Source organism: Caloenas nicobarica, chromosome 5 (assembly GCF_036013445.1).
Source record: "Caloenas nicobarica isolate bCalNic1 chromosome 5, bCalNic1.hap1, whole genome shotgun sequence".
Taxonomy (NCBI): Eukaryota; Metazoa; Chordata; class Aves; order Columbiformes; family Columbidae; genus Caloenas; species Caloenas nicobarica.
In genome coordinates, this window is record NC_088249.1 from 56,833,216 (window position 1) to 56,860,903 (window position 27,688).

General features: G+C 40.8%; 1 protein-coding gene across 1 annotated transcript in view; it reads right to left on the reverse strand.

Annotated features, from left to right (window-relative positions):
• Positions 1–27,688, reverse strand: part of SCUBE2 (signal peptide, CUB domain and EGF like domain containing 2) — a 41,689-nt gene that overhangs the window by 5,991 nt on the left and 8,010 nt on the right. The window contains exons 5-17 of the mRNA XM_065635680.1: positions 23,449–23,574; positions 22,944–23,060; positions 21,992–22,081; positions 20,205–20,321; positions 19,190–19,312; positions 17,269–17,385; positions 14,717–14,839; positions 14,096–14,212; positions 13,418–13,504; positions 12,632–12,736; positions 11,245–11,400; positions 10,681–10,884; positions 2,473–2,640 (exon numbers count right to left, since the gene is read on the reverse strand). Coding sequence (XP_065491752.1) covers positions 2,473–2,640; positions 10,681–10,884; positions 11,245–11,400; positions 12,632–12,736; positions 13,418–13,504; positions 14,096–14,212; positions 14,717–14,839; positions 17,269–17,385; positions 19,190–19,312; positions 20,205–20,321; positions 21,992–22,081; positions 22,944–23,060; positions 23,449–23,574 — 1,650 coding nt within the window. The remainder of the gene's footprint in view (positions 1–2,472; positions 2,641–10,680; positions 10,885–11,244; positions 11,401–12,631; positions 12,737–13,417; positions 13,505–14,095; positions 14,213–14,716; positions 14,840–17,268; positions 17,386–19,189; positions 19,313–20,204; positions 20,322–21,991; positions 22,082–22,943; positions 23,061–23,448; positions 23,575–27,688) is intronic.

Here is a 27,688-nt window from a genome sequence, read left to right on the forward strand (position 1 = left end):
GTAAATTAAAATATTTTAATTTACCAGGTCGCTTTGTGCAAGTTCAAATATCCCAAATGCAACACTATAGAGCGGTTCTGTGTGCAAGCAGTAATAAAAGATATGGAGGAGTGAGTAAAACCACCATGATTTTGTGACACTGAGCAGAATAATGTGTTACCAATTGGTCTTGCCACTGACATTTGACTTGGAAGATGACTAATATGTAGAAACACTAACTAAACCTTTCTTTCCTGCCAGTTTATGTGCACTGGCAGCATGTACACTGCTGCTGCATCCTAGTGAGCTCACCACAAGCAGACGAGAAAGACCCTGGTCGTCTACAAGTGGCACCTTGCATCAGGGTTAGTGTCTAAACTTGTTTATTGACTTCTTCTGTCACGATCACACACTGTCTGGCAACAACAGGCCATGACTCAGGGTACAGCCACCTCCACCAGATCTGCTGCTGCTTTATTTCATCACGTCACACCAGTCGTCATGTTAGCTGGACATACAAGCTACAGCGCTCGCAGGGCTTGCTGAGAGCACCTCCTGCTCCACCAAAGCTAGGAGGTGCTCTTCGCCCCACTCTGAGACACAAACTCTTTCATAAGCATAACAGATTTTATGGAAGGTTTAGACATGAGATAGACAGGCACAGAGAAAAAAAAAAATCCTTTTCTAGCAGACTTGCAACTTTTTTTCTAGTTCCCTGCATGCAGGCAGGAAGATTTTCTTCTCTCATTGCAATCTGAGAATATAGGACCCCAAACACCTTTGCTTACATCTGTAATATGCTTCTTTTCATTTGATTTTTCTTATCTAATCTGCATCTATGCCTGTCATTATCTGTACTGAAACCTGACAGAAAGCAGTCAAGAGCATCAGCCATATATTATCTTTGCTCTTAACTCCATCACCATCTTGATTCTTTTTCCTTGCGGGACTAAAAAAAATTAAAACAAAATATTTTCCTATTCTTTTTACCTCATTTGGCAACTTTACAGCTCTCAGCTCAACATCAAAATAATTTACTACCTTGCCTGTCAAATGTAGTTTTCTGTGCTGCACAGTCCCTTTTTTCTATTCCTTTTAAGCTCTGCTTACTCTCAAATAACTCTAGTCTTGTTGAGCTTTGTATTCAGCTGGTTCAACCTGGAGCCCTTCCCTCCATGCTCCACCCATCCAATCCAAACACTTCAGATACAAGTTCCAAATAGTTCTTGCATCTGTGATTCCATGTCTCATGCGGCCTCTTCCACAGGCAAATCCCTGAGCTCTTCATTCCAGTTAATACCAAAAAATCCTTTAATCATCACTCTGATTTGAGGACTGAACCTCATTTATAGACCTGTTTTTGTTTATGTTGAATAAAACTGAAATCAGTTCTTGTTATCTTGATCCAAGGTTTATAACACGATTTTTAGTGCCTTAACTTTGCAAAATTAAGTAAGAAAAACCAGCATGGATTCAGTGATTCTTTACTGAAGAACTATATCAGCTATCACATTATTACCAGTAATATTAATTCTGCAACCATACTGCAAGATTATTCTATTATGTTGCAATTCTCAATAGTAAACATATCTTAACTGACAATAGAGAGATCTCTTAATCTAAATCACCACCAAATGTTTGCATTGGGACATTATTTCTATCCCTTATTTCTACTCTACAGCAATACATTTTCTATTAACACTTTTTCTTCAGGTGATTTTGATAAAAGCGATGTTCTTTTACCCACACTTTAAGACATTGAGCAAACCATTATATCAATTAATATATCCTCTCTCTCCATGGACACACATTTTTATCAGTATTTTCAAAGGCAACTTCATAGGTGTCCTTCAGCTTTTTACATTTTAGATAACTAAGGTGCTAACGAAATTCCTTTATTTTTAAAGATATGATCCCCACTTGATTTTCAGTCCTGTGAGGAAAACCTTGGGAGCTGATTCCGTGGCAGCTCCAGTGTGATGAAGTTCAGAGGCTGCCTGAGGTACTGCAGGGTTAAGCTGAATTGCTAACTTTTTAGGTATATCCCAAGGCACCCAAGCCAGTTTCTCATTATGAACATGAAGAAACTATTTTCTTAGTTATACTCCAGGACTGCAATTCCCTCCTCCGCATTTTCATGTTGCTGCCGTGCTCAAACCCAAAATAAGGCATACTAGTCTTGATTTTTTTTTTATTGAGACTTTATTTTTCTCCCTGGTGTTCCTTTCTATGACTCTTCGCAGATCAGTGACTTCACTGACCAACTTCCATGTATCTCCTAACCCCTCTTCAAGGCTTGTATAAAAATCAGTTATAAAAAGAAGCGAGGCTTTATTGAGTTTCCTTGCAGCCAGGCCAGGCAACTGTGAGATCCCTGGAAGGAGAGATCCTAGAAAGGAGAACAGCCCTTCTTTGAATGCCCCACTTGCAGCAGCAGCAGCAATTACTTTTGCCTCAGAGCAGTACAGTTCATCAAATAAATCTTGACCTCACCTTTGGTCTCACAGTCCTGAAAGAAAGACGCACTGCTATGTCTCGTCGTTAGACCTCCTCCACAGGGAAAGCAGGATACCCTCCCAGCTTCGGGCTGGTAGGTTCCAAGGGGACATGGCAGACAGGGTTTGAAGCCATCAGGAGAATATTCACCTGGTGAGCACTGATCTGGAAGAGGAAGACCACACCTGTTTCAACCTGTATATTATAGGTGAAGGTACATTAATGAGCCTGGACAGGACCTGAAAGCCCATGGTGAAAGTGCTCTCCTCTTTGCTCGGGAAGTGGGAGGCCAGGGTTTCAGAACTGAACGCTAGCAACAGACAGAAATTAACCCATGCAATATACCCCCTAAAACTGAAACAGGCACTGGTAACCTCTGGTGCTGGTGAGCTCTTCTGTCAGCTGGAATGGATTTCACACCTTGTTGCAAGCCTACGCTGGACACTAGGCCTGTCTAGTACTCTCTGTCAATCTGTACAGTGCAATTATGTAGTGATTATCTCCACTTTCTAGCTAAAGAACTCTTGGACCCCTCGCAAATGAAATAATTTAGTACTGAACCTAACATGCCAAAAATGTAGTTCCAGATTTCTGTAAGTATTTTAATCTTAATTACTGAATATTCATACTTTATAACCATTAAGGTTTTCACACAATTCAGTAACACCAAGCACAACCAGTAAACGTGCAAATTCTCTAACTAAACGTTATACGTGCTCCAAAGACTTTTAAAGGAGAAATATTCTTGCCATTTTTCTGATACTGGATCTTGGATAATGATTATCCGTGCACTGGATTGCTGTGTTCTCAGTGGTGCATAGATAGCATTAACTAAATCTGACAGATTTTACTCAAACATACACTTCAATATTATCCAACAAGCCCAGGAATATTCAGGGGTATCTCAGAAAAATTCTGTTTTTCAAGCTTTTCACAAAAGAACTGATTTCAGTGCCAGAATTTAACGATTACTCTACTCTGGAAGGCACAAAATACTGTTGCAGTTGTTCAGCTGTGCTGAAAAATTCTGTCCTTTTAAAGACCTGTTACAATAATAAACTGTTAGTTTTAGTTTATAGCTGAAATAAATCATTCAGTGAATAGCTGTTTTGTTAGGAAGTTAAATTGGCCTTGGCTTCATTTCAGGCTATATGACTAACAACAAGCAGGGCATTAACTACCGGTCATGATCAATGATGAAGAATTTTGTTTATGACTGATACACGGAGTGGAATAGTGAGTGTTCCTCCTTAGCTTAAAAATAAAATAAGCAGGTTAAGCAACGTTCTGTAGGTTATCAATGAAAAGTAGTGAGGAAGGAGACAGTCTTAGGTCTTGGTTTTAACTTTTTCCACCACACATCACTTCTGCTTTCATAAGGACACACATTCATTTGCTCCCACACTTTTCAAGCCTTTCTTCATTTTATAAACATTTCTACAGAACACTCATCTCTCTACTCTTTGTGCAACTCAACAAACATGAATGAATTAAGGCTTTCATTGCAGCACTCCTAATAAGGTAAGGAAAGAATACTATTTACAGTTCCATGACAAGGAAAGACAATCCAGGTTAGGAAAGGTGATTTTGAGAAGTGGCTACTGACTTCAGAAACCCAGAGGCAATGGAAAGACCAGCGCGAATCTCCTTCCCTCAAAAACTCTATGGCTCCATGAAAAATCAGGGCTTTGAGAAGTCTCAATAGAGGCTATTTGCCCTCTGCTATCTCCCCTTAAACTGCATTTTTCCCTTCATTTTAATCCTACGTCAAGTTTGGGCTTGTTTGGTTTTGCACTGGGGGAGTATGTGTGTCTCTGCTTTGTTTTTTGTTTTGAACAGGCCACTTTACATTGACACACGTGAAACCATACAAATTCAACCTTAAAACTGTACTTCAGATTTCCTGAACTTGCTCAGAGTCCAGCATAACAGTAAGTTGGCTAACAGAGTTCAAAGGAAACCTGTCCTAGGCAGGAACCAAACCCACGACTTATGTGGAAATTTCACATTTGAGAACTTATCCCATCAGATCTCTCTTGGCAGCTTTATCATCTCCACCTTACTTGCCTTGAAACTGCAGGTTGTAAAACTGTAGAGCTCCCTGTGGAATAAAACGGAGGTAATCTAAATCTTCCAGGATTAGTTAGCAAAGTGTCTCATTTTTAAAAATTTGCATTGAGGAAGTAAACTTAAAAAGATTTTCTCAAACATCAGTGAGATCCTTAACATGGGGTATTCTTAGATAGGGCAGAAACATCAGATGGTCTGTTTCTGTGCCTTCCCTCCACATTGAGACACAGTGCAAGCTCCAGCCAATCTTTAGTTTCCAGGATTCTGAGTACTGGGGCAAGAGTCCCAAGTTACTTGTCTTTCCTCATCCTATTAAGTTTTATTAGGGTATAAACCACAAGTTTCTCATTCACCATCGTAGTACATTCCCACACTTCAGCTATCTAGCCACAAGAAAAAAATATCATGCCACTAACACTTTGTGTCTGTGGGTTCAAAGTCAAATTAGGTGATCAGCAGCTAGACTACTAGATAAAGTGCAAGGTGATACAAACACTATTGTTTACACAACTATTAGAGCTGATGAACTGTCAGGACAGGCTGACAGTTGGTTTTGACTTTGCTCTGTGTTAATCTCGGGTCCATTAAGCTGCACCAGAGCTACATTTCACCTGCTTCAGGCCCCGTTTCCCTCCTGTCTTCCATTTGCAGTGGCTGCCCCAGGGGTGACCAGGAGTGCCCCGCGGCAGGTCCGCAGGACAGTAGGCTGTGCCTGCGACGGAGCCCACAGAAGAAACACAGGGCTGAGACAGTGAAAGGCAGGAACTGTGTAAAGTCAACTTTGGCAAAAAAAAAAAAAAAAAAATTCCATTCGATCTGTATCAATCAATTCAAGCATTTCATTTTGATTTTCCTAAAAGGTGGCAGCAACAGAAAGAAAACTGTAAAAAAAAAAAAAAAAAAAAAAAGTCCAGCTGGCTACCACCACTGTAATAGGGTGTGCAAAACCAGCTGAAGGAAGTTGTGTACAGATGAGCCTTATTCTCAAGGCACTCATGCTCAATTTGAAATCAGTGAGACCTGAAAAAAGCAAGCAGCTCTGGATTAAGTTTATGAAGTATATAAAATACAGAGACTGGAAAAATTAAATTTGAAGTATTGCACTGCCTAGAAAAATGCATAACCCTATCTGTCCCCCACTATGACTTCTGAGATGCACCAAACACCTCAAGCCTTAATAGATCCTATGTGCATATGAGAAAAGAGGTAAATACATCCAGATACAGATTTAGCTATTTATAGTCTAAATGAATACTCATTATCCAATACAAGTATTAAAATTACTCCAAGTGACGCCCAAGCTGTAACGGCTCAAGCTCTTAAATATATCGGTTTCTTCACATGACTACATCAAACCATGATTTTTGAAGCAGTACAGTTGTCCAGACAATTCGATCCACAAACACATTCCCTCTAAACTGCTCCCAGTTGCTCTCCATCTTCCACCTAGAGATGTTCCAAATGCAGGAACCCCATCTAATGCTACTGGAGCACAGAGCAAGGGTAATGAGGAAAGCCTGTTCAGGAGCTCACAGCACTCACCAGGGCCCAATCTAGAGTAACAGACAGACTTGGTGCTAGGTTCAGTTATAGTAACATTAATTATAAGGACACCATGTCAACACAGAAATCATCCCATGGAAATCCACAGGACTGTGCCCAAAATTAGGACGACACAAATGAATGCTCTCTAGAGAAAAAAAAAAAAAAAAGCCACACAACAACCACAACACACAACACCACAAAAACCTACCCTCTAATAGTTCAAACTTTTCCTGTCTTCTGTTTAAATGAAACCAAATAAGTTTGAGCTTCATTTCACAAAACTAGAAACTGCATGGTCCCATCTGACACATGGGAAATACCCAGTCGAAACAAGATCTGAAGATTTGCAAATAATGCCATTAAATCAGAATTCCACTGGCTTGGCTTTGCTCTTTTTTCAGAAACCTGATTGTTTTCCTCCAAAAGAACCAATTGCTTCTAGTAGACTTGATTTCTGCAGCCACTGTCTTTGTTTGTCTTCAATACCCATTAAAAACCTAGTCTTGAGTCTCATGCAGCTGTTTTAAAGAAAAAAAAAGTGAAAGCTTTTCTGATGCAAAAACAAGAAGAAAGGAGGGGCTGGCGGGGGGTAAGAGGGGACCACAGGGAACCAGGATTAACAGTTACAAAGACATTTAAAGGCTCTTCCCCTCTTTTCAACACATTAGCCTTTGAGCATTTGCTCCTATAGACAAATGCTGTAGTATCTCAGTGGCTGAGAAGGTGAACCTCATAAAGGAGGTCACGATCCACCAATTCACCATTTTCTTAAGAATGATGCCTTGACTTTATAAGGAAAATCACCAACAACTGATGCAAATTGATTCTGAAGCAGCATCCTTGAAGTTATTGTGTTCTAGTGGTTCACACATTTAGGTCACATGAGATGGTTATGCATCCTAAGGATTTATGTCTTAAATCTATGGTTGTCAGAGCAAGCAGGTTAGCAGAAAAATAGCACCCTTTCTCCCATTTTATAATTCATTTCTTGTCAGATTTCCATTAAATTGTAAAAACCAAACCAAAACAACAAAACCAAAACACCACAACATTTAGTTCTCTGTTGTGTAACACAACTATTAATCGTAACAACTGCAAAGGCAGGCAGCACTTTGCTTTTCTTTTTAAACACTTCTCATACCTTTACAATGCCACTATCATACCACACATAAATGTTGAGATGTGGCTCGTCATTTTATATGAAATGTTAATATTTTATTTGCATCCTCAGAACTAAGGGGACAAAACTGCTGAACGCTGAGCAATGAAATGCATCAACCCGTCCCACACAAGATAAAGCTTCTCAGCATTTACATCAGAGCAGTGCCTATCCCAGAGCAGCTCATCTTTACTGTTCTCTGAAGTGTCAACTCTTTGGATGAATCCACTTGTGACTACCATGCAGCAAGAGCATGCTTACACGTCCTTTTATACAGCCATTCCAGGGAATGGTGCTTTCCATTGCCTTCTTCCCTCTCTTAAAAGTATTCCCCTCTCTTAAAAGTATTCATGCATCCAACACAAAAAACCAACGAATGGAACAGGCAAGGCGCACTTTCAACTCAGTGAGATGTGATCAAGGCATGACAGAGTTTTAAGCAGTGGAAAAAGCAGCTAAATTGCTTGTTTCTCCCTCAGTGGAAAGTGCCTGAGGACAATAGGGTCTCAACAGATATGAACAACTTCTCTTTCAATATGGAGCTTTCTGGTAAATCAGATTCTTATAAGGAATTTCTAGTATTTCAACAGTTGGTCTTTGGCTATTAAACCTGTCTAAAGTCTAGCTCATACTGGAGAACGAATACTTTGTGCCAGGTTAGCGAATGAAACTACGTTCTCCCCAGGACAAATCTCCTCTCAAAGAAGGATGCAGCATTTCCAGCATCCTCAGATGGTTCATCTAGTCTTGAAGCACTGTCATTCATATGCATATTTTTTTAACCATAAGATTTACTTCAGTGTGGAAAGATCACAGTGCTGCTATGAGAATCCAGTTCTCTGGGAACATTGACAAAGGTTCCATTTTGCTATATGCATTTCCTGTGATATACATTAGTAGAGACCTACTGCTGGTTGTCCTTTGGAAGCCGTTCACAGGAATTAATCAATGTGAGCCAATGCTAAATACAGTTACTCATTGCTGTAGAGCTCATGCATAACAAGGCAGAGAAATGTGACACTTGAACCTTTAAAGCATCAGAAAATCCCAAACAGAACTGTACTTTAAACAGCAAACTTGAAATAAAATACACTACCCCTCGGAACTGGCAGTGAATTCTCTTTTAGTATCAACAGCTGTTTTAAGGACAGCAGAGACACACATGCAACCATTCTGCGTACTAAGAATGTTCCTTCCTGCTCAGCTGGTCAGTTGAGCAAAAGTCCTTTGCCAAAGTTCTCTGCCTGCCCAGAGACCACATCCACCACCTGCACTGAATCCATCTGCTGACCTTGTATCTCTCACGATGGAGTCACTTTCTCCCCAGAATCATGAGCATGTCTAGAAAAGCAGGACCCCACTCCTGTCCAGAAGTTTTGGCAGCTCTGCAAAAAAAATGGATCAAAACAAAGCAAACACAACCACCCTGACTCTCCTACACACATCCCTGCGCTAGCTTCTTCCTCTTCCACACTGTTCCCACTCCATTCTCTTCTCCCCAATCTGTTTCTCAGCTCCTGACTTTCAGTCAAAGCAGCAGCAGCAGCCGCCACCCAGTGCTGCCTTCACCATACACACTGGGACAATCAGCTTTTTCTAAGGAAATGAGGCGTACATAACAACACTGCCTCTGTGTGTGCTTTTATGTCCCCTCAGCAGCCAGTGAACTTTCTGTCCAACTTAGAGCGGTTTGACCAAGGATGCAAGGAGGCTTCAAAGGTACTAAGTTTCTGTACGCTTAATGTAAATAGGTAGGGAACATGCAAATAGAGGAGAGAAACCTTCTTAAAGTCCATGCAAGCAAAAGGCTGTGGTGCAAGTTCCACCTCCTGCTTGATCACAGCAGATCTACACAAGGATATGGTCTGAATAGTTCAGCTGAAGAAAGGAAGATTAATTTAGTGATTGCACCTCTTCAGACACGAGCAAATCAAACCATAAGGCATGAGACCCACAGGGAATCATAACTTACTGGTTCCACTGCTCACAGCAGTACCTGTTCAGATGTCTAGAGCAAACTGTGGCACCAATTCAGCAACAGAAAAGGTTCAACTTTTCCAAGTTGTTCTTCTAAACATTTGTCCTCATATGCTCAATGTCTGTTTCAACCAAGGACAGACTATTTGTGCTCACCATACCAAAGAGTTTTCCAGGCATTCTCCCAAAGCCCTCTTTCTCTCTGAACTAGCATAGAAATGTCAGGTATGCTGCTCATTTGTAATGAGAAATGAAACTGGTTCCACAGCTACAAAAAACAAAAAAAATTCTTTGTTGTTCCAGTTCCTAGTTGTAACTCACATTGCCTTATCTACCTGCAGTCTTTCTAGCTTAGTCATTGCTGGTTTTTCCAGTTGAAATCACACATGGCTTGAAAGCCATACTGTGCTCTGTACAATGGACCCAGACAGTTTTTCAAAGCCTTCCTCAAGCATCCAACACAACATCTTGAAAACATCCATGTAAACTCATCTTGGTGAGCTTTCTGAAGTTTTTCAGACTTATTACAATGTTACAAAAGAAAAAAAAATAAAGTTTACAGCTTTTTCCAACAGAATTCCTGAGTAATTCCCTAGTTTGCTTGCTCGCACAGATGTTTTAAACACCACCAGTTCATTTTCATATTCCACGAATCCAAGTTTTTCCAGAGTTAGCAAAACTAGATTGGAAAACATATTCTGAGGCTGGATGGGTTGCTGCTGGAAGATGTACTAATTCAGTCTGACAGGCATTTTAAAGGCTTGCTGCTTCACAAAACCACCTACATGCTGCCTACCCTATGCAGCCTGAATTAGCCGTCACAGTTGTTAGGCCCCCGTTAAGATAACATCTGACCCCTCTCCTTAACTTTTGTGCTTTGGAAGCCCTTAGTATGGGCTGCATTATGGTCCTGCCCTCCAGTGCCATGATAATTAAGACTTTTCTCCACACTGGCCTATAAAACACCTATTCTCCATGAATTTATAACTCTATCATGAAGATTCTCTGAGACTCAGAGCTTAATCAGCAAAGAGAATGTGACTGTATCAGATTCTGCTCAGCCTTTTATTTGGAACAAGGGAGGGATGAAACGTTCACAAGTTCAGAAACAGTGTTACACTAGATATTAGACGTAGTCTTAAAAATAACACTAGTGATGTCAGCGCCTTTGGTGCCTGATGTTACGGCCACATTTTCTTCCTTTGAGCTTACTGTAGTCTGTGCATCAACCGCAGCAAAGCACTGAGCTCTTGTTCTACTCTATAACACAGCGATTACCAACAATAAATACATGGATGGGCACATGTCAGCAGCACAAACAGCAACCTCTACTTCTTCACACACAGCCCTCCTCTCTCCTGGACAAGCATCCCATGATCCCGCCCAAGCTCACCAGACCTGAGCAAACCAGTAAAACACACATGATGGTTTGTTCCTTATTTACATTTACTTACCACATCTGTTACCCACGTGCATCTGTCCTACACCACAGGACTGCTGTGGCTCTGATAGCTTGAGAGACTTTCTGGCCACTTCATGGTCCATGCCAGAGACACGAACACGGAACTGGTCCCTGTTGACTGTTTTCCGCAGGGTTCGAATGGTTTTACGGAACCTTTTTTCAGTCTTTTTCCGAGCACAGCGCACATCACATGTGTCTGAAAAGTATCGAGGATGAAAGCTGCTATAAGTGACCATGCACAAAAATCCACCCAATTCAAAAGACCAACCAATGCAAATCACTGAGAAAGCAGTTTCTGTGAACAAGTCTGAAATCCTTAAGGACAACAACTCCAACTCAGAAGAAAATCAGACCACAAAGCTTTCATCTATGGGCAGCTCTTTGATCTTTGAAACTACCCCCACCCCCTCAGTCTTTTTTAAACAGTAAAAGTCATTGCAAAACAGGAGATACTTTTTATTATCATTTTGCATACAGATAGAAGTGAAAAATACAGAAATTCAGGAGCAAATGGCAAGAAGCTTCAAACCGCACCTTGGATTATTTTCCAACCAACCTGTCACCTCCTTTCGGCTCGTTTCAAGCTCAAAGTCCGCAGTGATAAAAATTTCTCTAGTCGCTGTCAGTCTACTGAAGGCTCCATGAACTTTCTTGCCAGAGCTGCACGTTAGGTTTACATAGTGGAAGCTCTCCATTACGGAATTATGTCTCTCTGTATGAACAGAATTAAAGGAAGCAACAGCTTGGCCAGCTATGTCATTGAACATTCACTAGTGCTCAGTGTTGTCATGAAGAGTTAAAGGGGAGCAAACAATCAACTCCACGTGCCAGAGAACAAACAGTTTGGCCAGTTTCTCAACTGGTACACCCTCACGTCGAACCACAACTCCAGTGCATCTACAGACATACAGCTGGGATGAGACTCTGGCACTGCAGTGGGTCTGAGGCACGATTCAGTGCCCAGCCCGCTCCCCCTGGCTTCTGCCAGCAGGTTCTCATGAATTCCCTTTGCACCATGCAACACATCTGGAAAGCATGACGCCGCCTGCACCAGGCAGGCTACTTGAGGGCAAAAATTTGGCACTCACATGAACATGTGAAAAACTGGTTAGCTTACAACAGTGTTTAAATTGAGTAGTGGCTGTGTACACAGGACACTTGGAGACCATTTTCAAGGTTTCAATGAGGAAATAAGATTTAGTTACAGAAAACACTCGGAATGATACTGGTTCTGGAGTATATAACTCTTCATTGAGCATCTAGTGTAGTTTCTCACTGTTACTCTTTTAAGGGCAAACAAACTGATATGCTGATTGACCATATTGTTAGTGACTTCTTCCCCTAGTCCCTTAGGGTTTTTTTGTTTGTTTTGTGGTGTGTGTCTATGTGTTTAATGTACTCCTCCTCATTTTCTGCTGGCTTTGTAAATTCCCAGGCTATATTTTCTGCCTTGGAACAGATGGAAGAGCTGACCTCACTGTGTCCATCTGGGGCTGCTAAAGTATAAAAGGCAGAGAAAAGAGGAATAACCCTTTGGCAACAGAGTCAACATAAAAGGCCAGGAGACTCTTCACTGAGGCATCAGACAGTAAGGGGCAGGTGAAAAAATAAAGAACAGAAAGAAGGGATAGAGAGAGAAAGGAGAGGAAGAAATTGAGAGAATTAAAAGTATGGTTGGTTTTACTGAGAATTTATTGGCAGTGGTACAAACAAAAAAGGAGAAGGGCTTTCCTAGCAAGACTGTAAGGTTGTCACAGGGGAAGTCCTGTGATCTGAAATAACTATTGCAAGAATGATGGCTGGGAAGGAGTGTGAGGACATGTGAAGAGCAGACACTTTGCAGTCCTCTATGCTTTGCTTATGATGTATTTCGTATCAGGAAAGCAATTAGTAACCCCTGAGCTATGGCTCTAACCTGCTTACCTGCATTTTTATATTCATACCTGGTATCATCTGTTCCAGACCTTCTTGAAACATCTCAGTTTTTTTCAAACTACATTTTCCTTCATTTAATTTAAAAGTTACGCTTATCTTGATGGCTGAAGTATCTTCAGGAAGAAACAATGACATGTTATTTTTAAAAAGGAATAGGTAACCCTAATGTCACATCATAATACTGATATAAAGCAAAAAAGCAGTCATCACAGAAAGCCTAGAGATGCCAGCTTCCTCCTGCTGTGAGGCTGGCTCACAACTGGAATTGGAACAAAGTGTGATGGATTTCATTAAAAAAGAAAACATGGAAAAAGAATGAGATTAAGTCCAAATTTGCTATTGGGTAAATCAAACAAAGGTTAGCTGAATTTGAAGGAAATACCCCAAACCAGTTCAGAAAGTAGTTTATGTCTGTATAAAATAGCACCTCTTATCTATTTAGCCCGAAATGCTTTTTAAACTTTACTGTCCAACAGCTAAACCTAAACATATTTTATGTTGTCATTACTGTCTGGTTTGGATATTTAAAAAGAGGCATAATGCTCCTGGCCTCGCTGTTTATTTCACTACTGATCATTGCTCCTCTCCTTATTTTTAAGTCTTAGTTTGAGTAATGTTAATGAAGTAGTAAAAGCAGAATTTCCTGTAGTAATCATGAACTGTAATCACAAGGAAGAAAAAACAGAGGAAGCATAACAGAGAGGGAAAACAAAGTCAACAGGAATATCCTTATTTCACAGTTACCTATTAAAATAAATCAGTCAAATCATGCAACAGTAAATCTAGTGATTTACCCAGCCAGCTGGATGCATTTGTATTTTGCTGCTTTTTCTTAAGCTGAGATGACCTGCCACAGGTGAGGCTGTAGGAATCTTGTGTTCCTAACAGAAACCATATAGACAGAGAGTAAAGAAACAGGCACTGTGCACAGACTGAAGACTCCTGTAGTATAAAAGACATTTTTAATTTATTGATCGGCATCATTACCTTCGCCTTTCTCCAGTAATGTTGTTCATAAAATACTCCGCATTGGAGGCTGTCTCTTTCTAAGCAATTTAAAGGGTTCAGGAAGAAAAGCAGCATCTGTCCCATAAGGACTCGCCGCGTCTGTGCGCTGTGTCCTGTGGGGCGGAGGGGCTGCGCTGGCAAAACCCCCGGCCCCACGCAGGGCTGGAATGCCTTCACCCCATTCAGCAGCAGCTCTCAGGGCCAATTAAGGAATGGCCCAGGGAGCACGGAGAATTCTGCCCCATCCTCCCCAGCTTCCAAAAGACAGTTGTCATGAGAAGAGAATCTGAGGGTAGATTGGTTGTAAAATAAAGGGGGACTTCCTGGATATAGCCCTTTATCTATAGTGAAAGAAAAGCCCCTGATAATTGTCTACTTCTTGGGACTTCCATGAGGGTTAGCAAGTTTGCTACTCTCACACTCTCTAGAGAATCATATGTTTGTTTTTGTTGGTTTTGACTTACCAGAAAATACCTGGACATCCGAAGAGCAGCTTAAGAAGCATCTATCGCTCCCACCACTCTTAATGCAGTGCAGCAATACCTTGGGTGACATATTATCAGGCAAGAGACCCTTTATCTCTAAATAGGATAAAACAAATACTCACAGGAGAAGTAAAACATCTACATACACCCTACTAATAACATGGCATGCAGGTGCTTTTGTAGGTGGTACCTCAGAGCACCAACACAATTAATATGCTATTTACACAGAAAATCAAAGCAAAATAAAATCACTGGAAGACCACACAACATAAGTAATTTCTTTTCAGGTAAAGCTATCATCAGCAAACCTTCTCATGCAGAGAAGACAAAGAGAAGTAGAAAGAACAAGCTAGATAAAAGCACAGGAAAGAAAGCATCAAAATCCCTCAAAGTATCTCCTGTTTTTGGCTAGGGTTTTTTTTTGCTTGTTTTTATCAGTTTCAATATCAGTACCATCATGCCTGACTAAAAGGTTAAGTGGAATACTGGGAATGATGGCTCATGCCACTTAACTGGACAGATCAGGTTTTTCAGATTTGGCTATAATCACATGGCCATCAGACACATCAGAAGTAGAAATGTATTTACAAGGTACCTTACCAACACAATCCTTTTTATTCCAGTGTAATTTGTAGTTGGAGTGACACAGGCATTCATAGTCTCCCAGCGTATTCACACACAGCTGTTGGCAACCACCATTGTTGACGCTACATTCATTAATATCTACAGAGGAAAGGTAAAAATACTTTTTAAAAGTTACTCTTGCCAAAGTCCTGTACTCTAAGCCTTGTAGGTAAATATGTACACAAATATGGCTTACTAGGGTTTGGAAAAGATTTTAGGAATGATATGTGGACATCCACCTTGAAATAGTTTTGTTTTCATGGAAATCCTTTGATAAATGTCAACATTGATCAAATGTTGTCAGAGGGAGGTGTTAGGCATGTCCTTAAACCACGTAATTTAAAAAAAATATCCAGCCTCAGCAATATGATAACAAATTAACTCAAAGAAAAGGAGACCAAATCAAATCTGCATTGCGCTGTGTCTGGTTAATTAATATTTTTAATTTGGAATAAAGGCAGATGACACGGACAGGATTCACACTGATAAACCTCCAAAGTGCTCAGACAGATACAACTGCTGTGGAACATTATTTGACTCCATGTGGGCAAATAATACCATTGTATCACCATTGCTCCTTTTGGCCAATTACCAAATTTTGAGGCTTTGCCCCACCTGACAAATGCCAATAGGAGGAGAAACTCCTGACAACACAACACACCGCCTTTGGTGCAAACTTGCAAGCTGATGCAGAATACGCCATTCAACAGTGGTGTATCCCAAGGGTCAACACTGGGGCCAATACTATTTATCCTCTTCATTAAACCTGGGTGGTGAGACAAGAGTTCACCCTCAGCAAGTTCGCAGATGATACAAAACTGGGAGGAGGGGCTGGTACACCAGATGGTTGTGCCACTATTCAGAGGGACCTTGACTGGCTGGAGCAATGGGCTGACAGGAATCTCATGAATTTCAAAACAAAGCAAAATGCAAAGTTCTCTGTCTCTGCTTCTCAGATCCATCCTGATGACAGCTTCACTTATCCCCAGAAGCCTTATTGCAATTATACATAAATTTAGAAATCTGCCAACAAAAAAATCTCTTGCAAGTCCCAGAAAGTTTGTGCAACTGAGGGAACCCACTTCTACGAACACTTTTCTCAACAGTAATGACAAGTTTTGTCACTGCTCTCCCTAATCATTTGTTCCCCTCTCAAGACAGGTAACAATTTGGTAGAAAACACTGTGAAACAGATTACAAAACTGAGCTGATTTCAGGGAAAAACCATGCTACTAACAGAACTGAGACAGCAGAGGTAGGAATGAGCAGCAGAGGAATAATGGAGAAAGCAGGGAACACCTTAACTGGTTCTGCTGCCTAAGATACGACAAAAGCAGCCCAAGTCTCTGGTTTTCATTGACCTCTTGTTAGGATGCTGCATACAGTGGCAACCTGTTATCTCCAGCACTTATTGACTTCTTCCATATAGGTCAGAAAAAGTACACTTAGTATCCCACCAGCTTTGACACAGCCTGTGATTGCCAGTAAATGAAGGACTTGCTATGGTACAAGAATTAACATCTTCTGCACAGGAGTATGATATGAAGAGAACGATTAGCAGCCAACAGCAAAATTGCAGTTCCTTTCTCTCATTGGTGGCCAAAAGAAATTGATAAATGCAGAGGAATTCATGAGAACAGACTTATAGCAAGCAGAACACATGAACAGTGTTACTTCACCTCCAGAAAGGTTTCCCTGTTCATCAGGATAAAACATAGTGATGTTGTAGCCCTGTAATCTTCTTTGCAGACTTTCTAGAGGCAGAGGTTAAACCAGATCAGGCACACAGAGATTGCTGACTTGTTATCTCCAAGTTCAAGTGTGCTCATTCTGCCTTAGAAATAAATAGATCTTACTCAGAATTACGTAAGCATATGGAGTCAGTAACATCTTGCCTAGAGCTTATATAAATAACAGGTTTAATTCCACTTAGTGTCCAGTTATTCATGTTTCCTCATGTTAACTCCGAGAATTTGTGCCAGAAATATTAATACTTCACACATATTGAGCTTCTGTGAACATCTTTCTTTAACTTTTCTTGTAGGAAAGACGTAAAAGATTTGAGAGTATTAATCTTGGCCAATGTAAATCAGTGGTACTACATCAGCTAAATTCTACATCACACGAGGATCTGACACATGCACAAGGGCAGCTTTCAAAATCATCATTTTCTAGGTCATCTAGAGCTTCCTATTCTTTAAGTCCTATTCCACTGACTTTTCATGGAAGTCAATGTGACTTCCGCATGTGAAAAGTCTACCAAATTACAGCTTTCATACCCATCAGTTTGTTCTAATAGTCACAGGTGCTTTCTGGATGCAGGATGGGAAGGGAAAACCATTTGAGTAAAGAGAGGAATAAGCAGAATTAGTTTCTACTTTTGCTGTATCTTCTTATCATGACAAAGAGTAATATTTATTCTATACACCTGCTGCATACACACAGGCTTGTGTCTTGCACAGACACTAATTAGCCCTGTGGCAACAGCACTCTATCATCACAGTCTGCTGTGTCTTTTAATAACTCACCTCCACAGTGTGTGAAGCCATAGAGAGCATATCCTTTGTTACAAGTGCACTCAAAGGTGCCTGGATGATTGATGCACGTGTGGTCGCACGTCCGTTCAAAAGAGCATTCATCAATGTCTGCAAGTTTTAAAGGGATATATCAGCATCTTTCAGCTTGACAAGGGAGCACTGATGAGCCAACAAAGTTGGACACAGAGATGTGCAGATTTATGTAAACTAAGCAAATTCTTTTAAAGCAAATAATGTAGCATTATGAAATTACAACTTTTAAAAGAAGAATTAGTTTGCAAAAAAAATCTTTTTCTTGGCAAACACGAAAAGTGCTGCTACTTTTCTAACAACTGTGTTTAACATAAAATATTTCTCTTCTATGGGAGAAAAAAATGCTGACAAAACTCTTATTTCATTAAGAAAAATCTACATAAGGTCTGCAGAAATAGATTTACAAAAGAAAGTATTGCCTTTGTTTTTTCCTCATTCTCCCACATTTTAAACGCTATATGAATATGCAGTGCCCAATTTAAGTCTGCTGAAAATCACCATGCTCTCTGAGATACACCTAAAGACAGATGACTGGAATAATTTGGTGATTTTTTCCATTATACTCTATATTTAGACTTCAATGTCTGTCTCTAAAAGCTGCTGAGATCTTTTTTCTCCAATGAAAGTTTTCTTTGGCATTACAATTACTTTGCACACTTCTTTGCAAAGCATAATCCATATAGTAGCCTGATCATGATCTCAGTTAATTGAATGGTAAAATTCCCATCACTTTCTGAGGGCCAAATGTTTATTATACCATCCAAAGCACCTAAAGCTTCTGTGATAGTACATTATGTATTCCATGCAAGAATGTTGCAAAAGACAAAAAAGTTCACAGCAACATCACTGACACATTACATCATTCTTTTTTTTGCTACAATTCAAGATACCACTTTTGAAAAACATCTAGGGGAAGTAATAGAAGTGACAGGGACAAAAGAGAGATGCAAGTCTTTAAAATACATTCATAAACAGATTCCATCAAAAACCCACAAACTGTCTTGAAAATCTTATCTATGATTTTATAGTGTTTGTTCCATAGAAATACTCGTCCTTCTTTGTCTGATTTTAAAAGGATAAGAATACACCAAAAACCCAGGTGAAAATTGTTTTCTATTGGTCAGTTCAGCTTTCTGAAATTCATTATTACTGTGAGCTGGTTGTCTAGGAAATGGAATTATTCACCTCCCCAGTTGGCTGGTTTGCTTTATATTGTTTCATACTGTAGCTTTTCCAAAAACACAGACCATTTTGATCTTTACATTTTAATGTAATTAAGAGCTTAAACAGGATTGCTAACTCCGTATGTACAAACCATTATACAGAGAAGCAAATACGCTTTGTAAGTCTCTCAGGAGGAATCCATGTCATCCTAAAAATAAAGTGTTCTGTGATGTTTAGGGAATAGTGATTCCAGTCCATCTACAGGCCTATACTTTCATAGATCACCTTATATTGTTTTTCTTTAAATAATGAACTCATGGTACCTAAATGTCCCATTAAGGAAAAAAAAAAAAAAAAAAAAAAAATCACTGTAATGGTGAGCTAGTCAGTAAGATGGACAGAGAGATATTGTCTGTTTTTCCCTGTAAATTATTTTAAGATCATTTAATAGAGTGGAGGGGAACCATTATCTTCATAAAGAGCTTTTTAATATGATGCTATCTCTGTCACTTCCAGATAATAGTTCACTGTGCCATTAAACATGCCTCTGACAATAGTATCAAGCCAACGATATTAATTCAACAGCTGTTTAAGAAAAAAAAAACACACCTGAGGCATGGAAATTACACTGGAGTCTATTATCACTTCATCATTGTAGCAGATGTCCAAGCCACACTGATTTGTTCTACTTCTATTGCCTGTCCATTGCACATACCTTGACAAGACTTCTCATCTGTTAATAATTTAAAGCCTTTTCTGCAGCTGCAATCAAAACTGCCAACAGTGTTTTTACAGAAATGATCGCAGCCTCCATTATTGGACTGGCATTCATCAATATCTGTAACGAAAAAAATGTGCTTCAGCAAATAAACACAGTACCTTCGACATACTTCCACTGCCAGATCCAGAAAACAGTCACGTCCAATTGGCTAGAGAAGCCCAGAAACAAAATCTGGTGAGACTGCTACAAAATTTAAGGAAGATCAGATCCAGCTCTTAAGAATGATCTGGCCCATTCAGCCCCATGACTGTTATTTGCTTTCATTTAACATATTGCTGTCTGTTACATGCGGGTACATGTATTCACAAAAGACCATTTCCCTAAGTTCTGTTTGGAAACGCTTTGACTTAAATGTTCTCTGACGGGTTTTAGTTTTTTAAGCATTCTCTCCATTTCCTTTTCCTAAGCTCTGCAGAAATCACAGACAGGAGACTTTCTCAGCTACTCTGTCCTTTTCATGCCAACATCAGAGTTAGTTCTTTATCTAATACTAATTGACTCAGGCATGGGGATTCCATCTTTTTTTGCCTAGCAGAACAGTCTTAACGTCTAATTACTGGAAAATGTATTCTAATGTACAACCTAAATGCCTCTTTGCTCCTTTCCAGTACTCTCATTAGAGCTGCTTGGACCAGTATAAGTAATTCTACTCACACATCCCTGTTTACACACTGATATTTACTTACAAACTGCTCTAATACCCTGTGAAAAATGAGGCCATCTTGGCAGGAGGGGTGCAAGTGGAAAAACGGGGAGCAGAGCAGCAGAGATTCTCTGCACACGATGCACCTGATGCGATGGAAACCATGTGTCTGCCCCTGGCCGCAGCCCTTTCTTAGGTCAGATCACATATACTGGCTTTCCTCTGGACACTGGATTACCTTCATCTGGAGATGAACACCTTGCAGCAAGGTGTCGGTACGCACATGTCCATGAGGATAAAACCCACCTTTACATGTCTTCCCATCAAACTGCAGTGTGAATCCAACAGGACAGCTGCAGTGAACTCCAGTCGATGTATCTTTACATGTACGATCACAGCCGCCATTATTTACTGCGCACGTTTCTAGCCAACAAGACAAAGTTGAAGTTTGCTCGTGGATATTATAGTGGTAACGAGAAGCATCATGTGATACAAGGCACAGACCCATGAACACTGCTATGTAATCCCATTTAGTCTAGCATACATGAGCAACTACTAAATACATATTTTGGCAAAATCCCTGCCTCAGCTAGATCCATTTTTTTGCAGACTCCACAAACTAATGTATTTTCTCTGGATATTCTCACTCTTGAACACAAGTCCCCACTCCTTGATGATGAATTTATTCCTGTCAGTCTGTCTCCTTATGCCCACACTCAATCCTGGCTGATCCTCTGACACTTCCCACCAATGTTCAGATATTTGGTTACACTCAGCACTACTAAACTAGTTTTCTTAAATCACTCCCAACACACCTTCATGTGCTACCTGTTCTCCCAAGTCATGGTGGATTACACCCACACTGAGCGTTCCTTCAGGCTTGTTAACTCAGGTGCCATCTCAAGTCCAATGTTCCTCTAACTTCCCCCTATGTAAACAATATCTAAATCTCAGCAAACCTTCTTAGTGAACATCCCTAAAATACAGTTCTTCACATCCAACTAAACAGAAATAACTCAGCCTTTGGCATTCATCCTCTTGTAGTTGGCCTAACCACCTCAAACAACCTTTTCCCTGGCTGGACAAATGCAATTTTATCCAGCACACATCGATTCAGAAAGCTGCAAAATCATTTTCCGCATCTGCTTTTTTAAATCCTCTCTTTCTAGCTCTGTCTCCTAGTTTTCTGCAGCATCAAGTATAGGCTACTTACTCTGAAGTTTTGAGACCTTTACTGGTTTATTCCCTCAGAGTCTTTCATCTCACATTCAATATCGGGAGGCTGTGTCCAACCTCCACTTGAAGATGGAGTGCCTCTTCTTTCTTCCTCTTCCCACAGAAATGTCATTTTTGTTGAAAATTAGGCTATTCATTTAGATGTTTAAATATTAATTCAGGAGCTCAGAGCTAGCCCTATAATTCTGGTAGTTTCTTACCCAGCCTCCATGTTCCATGCCACTTCTGTGGCAAACGCCAACAAACACAGTAAATCAGCCTGACTGCCTGGAGTGAGGACTTTTGAGAGATGGGCATCCACTGACGCAGCTGCCCTGAGACCACAGTGAGCATTCCTCATGCCAGTGTTTTCCCAGTAGCGACAGACCCTCAGAGGCTGGCATTCCGGGCCAGGTGCGAACACCTTTAGGAAGAATAAGATGGCCTTGTATCCTTCTAGATACAAGGATAGAACACGCCCTTCCAGATGCAATCCACTACTGGACCCTTCCATGCAGAAGTAGCCTTTCAGTTGAAGAGAAGCAGGTAAAGCACTGCTTCCTCCACAGTCACCTGCTGAAAACTGTAGCACAGAAGGGAACGTACTGCATTCCCATGGTGAATTAGAACCATGGAAACACACACTACTTCAAGGGCAAGTTCTTGACACCTCCTACTGACCATCGCAATGTACACAGTTTCTTATATGTTACGGAATAACATTATTTCCTTAAAGGGAGTGAAGCATCTCAGGCAGAATTCAGCCCAGAACTATGATGGTTGCCAAAAAATAAACAAACAAATAAACAAACAAAAAACAACTTAAATCTACAAGGATTCAGCAAACAGCAAAGTTATTTTGGATAAGCACTTCTTACCCATAAGCAACCGTCGCTTCACCCTCTTGTCCACATCAGCTCCTGCTGTAGTGTTTCCCTCAGAAATTTCAACAGCAGCCTCTTCCCTCTCTGTAAGAAAATAAAAACCACAAATGAGTAAAGGTGCCCTGAGCAGAAGCCTCATCTAATCTCCAATACGTACACACATGACAACAGCTGCAACACGTGCTGAATTATCAGACAGTTGGAACTGACCAGGCAGAATTATTTTTTTTTTTAACAAGAAAGCAGTAATGAAAACCATGAAGACTCTTCAGTCAAAACTATGACAATACTTGGCTTTTTTCTTCCTTACAACTCATGTTTACTTCAGTATTCTTAACAAAACAGAAGACATGCTGCGAATGTAGTGAACAGCAATAAGATGAAAGAACTAATTGAGCTGTTATGAACTGTTCCGTTAAGACACATTATCACCACCTATCATGGACTAATACAAGGACCAGTCACTTATGCCTGAGCATTTGATTCCAATCAACAGACAACAAACTCTTCCAGAGACTGGAAGAGTTTATAAATCTTAAGTCCTTTCTTTACTGGTTAACTGCCTTGCAAAAATTGTATTTTAATTGAATTCAGAGTTCCGGTTTTAGCAGATGTACTGCTTGGTTACACTCTCTGGCTTATGCTATACAAGAACCTGAACCAAAAATATCCTAGAGGGATGGGAATCTTCTTTGCTTAGTTACAGGCTTTGTCCTTCAGAAGAACCAGTGATCATTATAGGCTTAGGTAGCTACTTATATAGGGAAGCATAAGTTGCCTGGACCCAACCAACTCACACATGAATTAGCAGGTTTCTTAGTTCGGATTTCTTGACATTTTCTAGCCATACTATTATGAGGAGCATTAATCATGCACACACAGCAGCACCACACCACTCCAGAGTTAGTCACCAACGGAAAACAACTTCCCTCCACTGTATACTGACCCAGGCAGGTTTTCCCATCCACATGCATGATGTACTTGGGGTGACATCCACAAATAGGCCCATTATCAGCATCATCACAGGTATGTTGACAGCCACCATTTCCATGATTACATGTTACTAGGAAGAAAATATGTTACATCTCACAAATACATCCAGCATCTTTGAAAGACAGTGTGCAACTTTGTCTCCATTTGACCATCCAATATACCATCCTAACACTCCCCTTTTCTGAAGAGCCCTGTGAGACTGAAACACTACAGATCGCTCTTGTAGAGCTGAACTTCCCACGATTACGAACAATGGCACAACCCCTGAAATACAGACACGTCAGCAACCAAAGTGTGACAGTGTCCAGCCAAGCCACTGATTCTAGTTTAATCCAAATGCACACAATTTAGGTGTGTGACCCCAGTTTAGCTATAACATACCAAATCCCATATCACTGCAAACAGAACACTATTTGTTCACTTTGGGAAACCATAAGCATATGTAGAATGTTGCATACTAATGCAGCTCCTCTGGTTCTTGGACAGTTCAAATCCTGGTCGGCATTCACAGGCAACTCCTCCTTTGGGTGTTTCTCTGCAGATGTGGGCACAGCCATGATCTTTATTCATGCAGCTCATGCCTTCTGCAAAACAGGACAAGTGCATCAGCATCCTCAGCATCTCTGTGTGCAGGCAGCTGTCAGATAAAGTCAGTTCAATACACACACAGGCAACAGTCTGCTGCTTCTGGGAAGATCCTATGGTGATAAGAAGTATAAGCTGACAGACAGGAAAGGCAGAAAGTCAAATCCTGCAAAGTCAACGGCCCCAAGGTTTCTCCATCTGTGATCTTTTCCGTGCCCACGTTCTTTGACTGCAAGTAAAAGCAACATCCCTAGATTTGTACAGCATCTGCATTCTCGCCCTCACTTTATACCAGTGTTTATAAGGTCTCATTTCTTTCACAAAAATTGGAAGGTGGCTGATATCTGGCAAGACCAGAGCCTAAAGTGAAGTTCTTCTTTCTTTGCTTAAAAGAGTAGCCACCCAACACAGGAATGCCTAGGCCGACAGTCGCAAAAGTCACCCCTTTTCCAATTACTGGCCTACAAAGCAGATTCCCAAAGTCATAACCTACCTTAGCAGTGCCCAAGTTGTGACCAGGTAGACGTGCAGATTGTATGCAGACTGTATGTCAATTCCCTTTTTTTTGTTAACCATTTTGTGTTCTTTTTGTGTGTGTGATTCCAATAAATGCTTCCCAAAATAACCCCACTAGGGACTATCACAGTGTTCTGTATTTCTGCACACCTTCCTAGCTGGACAGAATTCAGCGCCAGTGCTTACTTTAACCAAATGGAAAAGCAATGTGACACTCATGACTTCCTCCCTTTCGGTGCATCTCCTAAAAACATCCTATCATTTTTGTCTCTGACTGTTACAAGCTGTTCATGCACCAGAACTCAATGACGGCCAGACTGTCTTGTCTGGCCTTTGCAAAAAATTAAAGTCAATTAAACAGAAAGGAATTGTTCCTAGAATTATTGCAAAAATTTTTCACCTTGCCCCATCGTTCAGCTAAATCAATGCCTTTGCCATTGGCAAGATGGTAACATAATTTGTACACACACAACTTTAAACTACACAGCTGCTGGCTCAGTTATCAAATGGGATCAGGAGATCAAATTGAAAGAATATTTTTTCTTCTAACAGTACGCCACAGATTTTTGCTGAAGTCTTCTATACTGTGACAAAACTGGGAGAGAAGACAACTGAATGCTGTCCTCAGGTACACTGAAAACACACCTTTGTCATCAAATGCTCTACCTTGACTTTTGTAGGACACGTCACACCAAAACACTCTTTCCTCTTGGCAAGAACACTTCAGTTGAAAGACTCGGAGTAACACTATTTGGCTGCAAGGGCTTATCCCACATTACTTCAGTGAACTTCTACTGAGCTGAGCAGATGCACAGATAGAAGATGAAAGGGTGGCCATGCTGCTAAAAAGGGACTGCGTGAACAATTCCACATCCTACGTATTTTTAAACTTGCACCTTTTTGCAGCCGTATTACTAAATGAAACAAAACCACTGTATTGGCAAGCAGAGGTCAGCTCGTCACCATTATTCCACTACACTTCAATTAGGTCCTTGCTCTGCACACGACTATTCTTGCCATCTGAAGCACAAGCTACAGAACCCTTTCTCTACTAAGACAGCTTTAAGCAACAAAAGAATGGATATTGCAGAGCCTAGATTATTCTGCTCTACTGGCTTTTTGGTTCTTTTCCCACAGTGAGGACTCAGTAGAAGTCTAACAAGACAATTGTACTTAAACCCTGCAGCACACAGACACAGCCCAAGGAGCCCACATGAAAGCTGTCATCCCTTATTGTGCTGTCAGTCAAGGAACGGGACAAGCTATAAGGCCACAAATTAGCCTCATTAACTCTTGTCTTTTTGTGACACTTCTGTTCTTAAGTATGCAACACGGTTTGGTCTGTTAGGTCAGAGATGTTAGAAAGCATTAAGAGAATTAGCAGCTTAGTTTCTGTTAACAAAGTTTGGGTTTTTTTTTTTTTGTCTCTGTTGAGCTACCAAAGGGGAAACTCTTCGAGCAGGTACTTTGGTAAAGTTCAGTGAGATCAGACAATGGTTTAAATACTCTGTTTGGCATTGCTCCATTCTGAGTGAGCAGAATTCAATCAGGTCTCCACAGAAAGCCCAAACTGCACTTCCCAAACCAGGGCACGTTTTAATAACAAAGTACCAGTTGTGTAACAAGGTAACATGACCAAACCCACCAAAATCTAGCTGACCTAAAAGACAATGTTTAATAGAAGCTACATACATCCACACATTCTAGCATTTACTATGAAGCTGCTACTAGTTTCCAAAGGTGGTAGATTCCTACTCAGCCTCGTTTTATTAGGTTGTATTAAATAAATGTCTGTAAAACCATAAAAGCTGTGTGACTACAAACCTCTTCATGGACGCAAAGTCCGCCAGGTCACATTGTTCCAGAGCTGTTGCAATGGCAGATTGTGGTCCAGAACCAAAGCCCAAACAAATTTTGGTCAAAGCCCTCCATGTGCTTCCCAGAAACACAACTTCTCTTGCAGGAGACCCTGCCCTACTGACACACAGGTGTCTTGGGATGGATGAGCCTCCTGATGGCCACACTCACAGCCAAGACTGCTGGACCCAGCGCCTGCCTGGCCTAGTGGACCCCAAGCCAGGTGAGTCCTTTCTGGTGACTGGACTTGGTGAAGTTACCCACCAAACCTCAGCAAGATCTGAGCACTCCTGTCGCTGGCAAGACACAGGCAAAAAGCCAGCACGGTATTTCCCTATCATGTCACGTTAAATTAATCTTTTTCATGTATGATCTGTGTTTAAATCTTTGTCTTTTTTAGACAGAAGACATAGAGACGCCACCACCAATCCGCTAAGAGCATTGAGCCTCCATTTAGGACACATTCAAACAGACACTCAGTAGGACAGAGGGAGGGGATGCACTTCTACAAAGAACTACCAGAGATTCTCACAGGCACCCTCTAAGAGCCAAATGGCAAGGAGCATCAGCATAGTCAGTGGAACTGGGATGCATTTGTCTTTTTTTCACGCTTTCTACACCCTTTTGTTAAGGCAACTTTTTCCAAAAAGCTTTCTAGTTATGACTCTTCTCCACAGTCAGGACTCTAAGAGCAACAGCTGAGATGGTCCCTGTGTATGAGCTTTCAGTCCATACGGTGACTTCAAATGTAGCAGGTTCAATTCACTCCCATCGATTCAGCCCAACAAGTAGATAGCTATGAATTAAATACCACAAGGGAGAGTAGCAAGATTTGTCATGCATAGCAACAGCAACCACAGGATGTACTACATATTTACTTGTGAAAAAACTCTGTTTTCCTTCAAATTTTTGTATTCGCTAATATGGAACAAGTTAAACACCAAAACCAGCTATATGTGCATGGCTGCCCTGCCAGCCACTGTAACAGCCAACCAAAGTAAATCCTTTCTCCCACATATAGATGAAGAGCTCATTCAGAGCAGACAACCAAGGAAAACACCAGAATTGTGCACATCTTCCCAAGATGCACTGAGTTTCTGTGGTTGGAGCAGGGGCTTGGCAGAGCCATCAAGCCCCCCACCCCTCAGAGCACCCCAGTGCTTCAGGCCACCACAGTCAAATCAGATGAAAAATCAACTTTAATTATCAAACTCTCCTCTAATAACTACCAGACCTTGAGTCCCATGTCCCAGTAGGTGACAGGGAACCCAGAGGCTAATTGCAGATAGGCTTGAAAGAGCAGACGACTCTGAGGCTCCCTGGTTACACTGGTCATCAGGAGGAATACAACAGCCCTAAGTCCCTCTGTTTCTCCTGTCTCAACTTCAGTTCACTATTTTTCTGTGTATGTAAAGACCAGTATTACAGACTTCTAGGAAGGTCTCTCAAGCATTAATGTATACACCCCCTTAAATACACTGGGAGATGGAGAAGGAAATGCTCCCTTACAGTACAGATAAGAAACAAAACTGAATAGATGGTCTGGGCTGTAGATACCAAATGCTGTTTAGATCAATGCTGTGAGGTCTCAAAAGAGCGTTAATAAAGCACATCCACCGAGCAATGCATACACAAGGCACAGAAGACCTAGTGATGAGCAGAAAAGCTGAGAACAAAGTGAGGGGAAAGATAAAGCGATGATATTTGGCTTACAACAGACCTGCCCACCCAAGGTAAAAA